General features: G+C 38.1%; 1 protein-coding gene across 1 annotated transcript; it reads left to right on the plus strand.

Annotated features, from left to right (window-relative positions):
* Positions 1-257: 257 nt before the first annotated feature.
* On the plus strand, positions 258-2,457 carry LOC110914244 (protein FAR1-RELATED SEQUENCE 5-like). Its single transcript, XM_035984459.1, has 5 exons — positions 258-964; positions 1,070-1,333; positions 1,429-1,915; positions 1,962-1,994; positions 2,083-2,457. The coding sequence occupies exons 1-5, from the start codon at positions 258-260 to the stop codon at positions 2,455-2,457; spliced, it is 1,866 nt and encodes a 621-aa protein (XP_035840352.1).
* The last annotated feature ends 799 nt before the right edge of the window (positions 2,458-3,256 follow it).

A 3,256-nucleotide genomic window follows, 5' to 3' on the forward strand; every position in this document is an offset into this window, starting at 1 on the left:
AGTTTATTATATGTGATGTGTTTTAACAGTTATTGAGTTTGACGTAAATGTTTTTTATAGTTTCACCTTGTATCATTGAATCGGTGTTTTTTAAATTGCATTATTTTTGTTTAGAAATGTGTTTTATACACTTTTTTGTCATGTGTTGTAGATTCACCTAATTACCAATTATGTGGTGTTGAACAAGTCTCTCCAAACACACTGGAACAAAGAGATATATTCCAGATTCACCCTCTTCGTTGACGCCAGCAGAGGGAATGTTATTCGACACAGTTGATGACGCGTATAACTTTTATAAAACTTACGCAGAAGCGGGAGGTTGGACTGTAAGGAAGGGCACACAGCACGAGAACCGTGGTATTGTTATAAACAAGTACTTTTTTTGTTCAAAGGAGGGTCAAAAAGACTTTCGACCGGTCGATACCTTAGTTGAACAGCCGTCTGATAGGTGGGTACATAGGGTACCATCCAAAAGGACCGGATGCCAAGCTGCGATCAGAATAAAGCTTACCGATGCTAAGAAGTATTTGTTTTATCATTTTATAGAGGCGCACAACCATGATTTTGTGCATCAAGAAGATTTACATCTTCTCAAGGAAAACATGGGTATTAATCGTGCTCACGAAGAGATGATAAACAAGATGTCACATCTCAACATTGGTCCTGTTCGTGCATTTAACATTATGAAGGAAGTGTATGGTGGGTTCGACAAAGTCGGTGCGACCAAAGTCGATTTTAAAAATTTCAAGAAAGAATTAAATCTTTTTATCGGAGAGTTTGATGCGGAAATGTTTGTCAAGCGACTGATGAGGAAAAAGGAGTTTTTACCGAACTTCTCTTGTGAATATGAAACGACAGACGAAGGTGTGTTGAAGTGCATTTTTTGGGCCGACGAGGATATGAAGAGAAATTATTATATGTTTGGGGACGTTATATCATTTGATGCTACCTACAAGCGTAACAAGTAACGATGCGTTTAATTTTTTATATATTCGATGTGTTTTAAAACTTACTGTGTTATAAATACATCATAATCTTTTTGTCATCGCTGATTGTGTGTTTTTTTAAGGTATAACATGATGTTTGTCCCTTTCACTGGGATTGATAATCATAATAGGAACGTGACACTTGGTGCTGCAATTGTCGGTTCTGAAACGGCAGAGACGTATAGCTGGTTACTTAGGGCGATCAAGAACGCATATGGGTACGCGCCTCCCGTAATCGTTACTGACCAGGACCCTGCGATGAAAAAGGCTATAGCGGATGTTTGGCCTGAGTCGAGGCATCGGTTATGTATGTGGCATATCATGGATAAACTCACTACAAAGGTCTGGTTTTTATATGGCAGGGTTTTATTTTTTTATATGTGTGATTTTTACTGTGTTTTAATATATTTTTTTTGTCATTCATGATACAATGTTCCCTTAGGTTCGGGGCTGCCCTATGTTCAAATACAGATTATAGGAAAAGATTGCCTGCAGTTGTTTGGATTGATTCTCTATTGCCCGAAGCGTTTGAGGCTGAATGGGCAGCTATTATTCACGATTTCGGTTTAACCAACCATGAATGGCTGACGTATATATACGGGCTACGTGAATCATGGATTCCAGCTTACTATCGCGAAGAAGAAATGTCTGGTCTTATGCGGACATCATCTAGGTCCGAAAGCGAGAATCACTTTTTTGGCAAGATTAGCAATCCAAAGTGCACGTTAGTTGAATTTCTTAGCCACTTCGATACGGCTATTGAAGCGCAAAGGCACGAGCATCGGAAAAACGATCATGACACTCGATACACCAACCCTGGAGAGTGGAGTGATTTTGTTCTCGAGAAGCAAGCAGCTCAGATATATACCAGAACTTTATTTTTGGATGTTCAACTCGAGATTCAACATGCTATTCATCGTTGTACTAGTGTCAGATTATATCACGTCGGTGATTTCATTAAGTTTTTTTATAAAGGATCTCGATCAGCCATGTTCTTTGTTCTTCGAGGTAATTTTTTTTTACTTTATGTGTACCCTTTTTTTTTCATTATTCATTTTTTATATGAACTGTGTTTTATGGATATTAAATGTTACAGGTTATGATACGCGAGCAGGATGTTACTGTTAAGTGTATCTGCAACAGGTTTGAGCAGTTTGGATTGTTGTGTAGTCACATTTTTTGCGTGTTACGGATTCTTGATATAAGGGAGTTTCCGAAACAATATATATTGAGGCGTTGGACGCGTGAAGCTGTTCCAAATAGTTCCTCCAGGTCCATTCTTACGGACGGTGGAGATCCAGATCGTAGTGAGGAGGTTAACCGTTGTGTTCGTGAGATTAGTCACGCAACTGAGTATGTTGTGAACAAGTTGATTTCAAAATTTGATAAGTTGTCTAATTTTTGTGATCATATCAAGCAGTCTATGTCAGTCGCTGATGAAGCTCAAATAAATGCACCTCCCAAGACATGACGTAATCGATTTGCTGAACTCCTAGGAGTTGCTCCAGAGAGCACGGCCACTATCCGTGTTCCAGTTGGTACTAGGTTCAAGGGTTGTGGTTCTCATAAACGCCTTAAATCTCAAAAGGAGCGAGCCATAAGTCAGTCTGGGAGTAAACGACGTCAATGTTCATTATGTAAAAAATACGGTCATAACAGAGTAACGTGCTGGAAATACACCGTGGCTGTGCCTGAGGCAGGTGCTTCGCAGAATGCTGAAGGTAATGAAGATATCGCGAAGGAGATGCTGCTATGGTTGTTGAAGGTGATGGTCCTGGATCGAACAATGATGATGATGTGTTTTACACATCTGGAAACGATGCAGATATGGATGATGAGGACATGGCAGAGTAGGATCTTTTTTATCAATATTTTAAGTCTGTTGCTGAACTATTCAATTTTCTGTTTTATTTTTCTCTTATGTTTGTTTTGGATTTGTTTTTGTTGATTTTAAGACTTATTGGATTCGACATTTTATGATATTTGTTGCTTTGTGTTTTAGTCTTAAGTTTGTTTTTTTAATAGCCATCTGTGTTTTATAGGATTATTGATTTGTTCGTGGTTTTGGCATATAGTTTACTTTGTAAAAAAAGTGTTTTAAATGTGTTTAAACTATAAAGTGCTGATGAAATAGATAGGCTGGTTTCCAGTTCACAGTTTTTTCTACTGTGTTTTAAGTATTAACTATGTTCCAGAGAAACTATCAGTCTTTTATATGTAATGTGTTTTAACAGCTAATGTGGTTTAAGTTCCTTAGAATCCATCGGCCG

This window comes from Helianthus annuus, chromosome 15, assembly GCF_002127325.2.
Source record: "Helianthus annuus cultivar XRQ/B chromosome 15, HanXRQr2.0-SUNRISE, whole genome shotgun sequence".
Classification (NCBI taxonomy): domain Eukaryota; kingdom Viridiplantae; phylum Streptophyta; class Magnoliopsida; order Asterales; family Asteraceae; genus Helianthus; species Helianthus annuus.

What these genes read in the sequence shown, in the direction of transcription:
- LOC110914244 (XM_035984459.1), top strand. Translation starts at nt 258, where the DNA reads ATGTTATTCGACACAGTTGATGACGCGTATAACTTTTATAAAACTTAC. An exon ending in AAACTCACTACAAAGGTCTG is followed by an intron (nt 1,334 to 1,428) that starts GTTTTTATATGG and finishes ATGTTCCCTTAG; the next exon opens with GTTCGGGGCTGCCCTATGTT. An exon ending in CATGTTCTTTGTTCTTCGAG is followed by an intron (nt 1,995 to 2,082) that starts GTAATTTTTTTT and finishes TAAATGTTACAG; the next exon opens with GTTATGATACGCGAGCAGGA.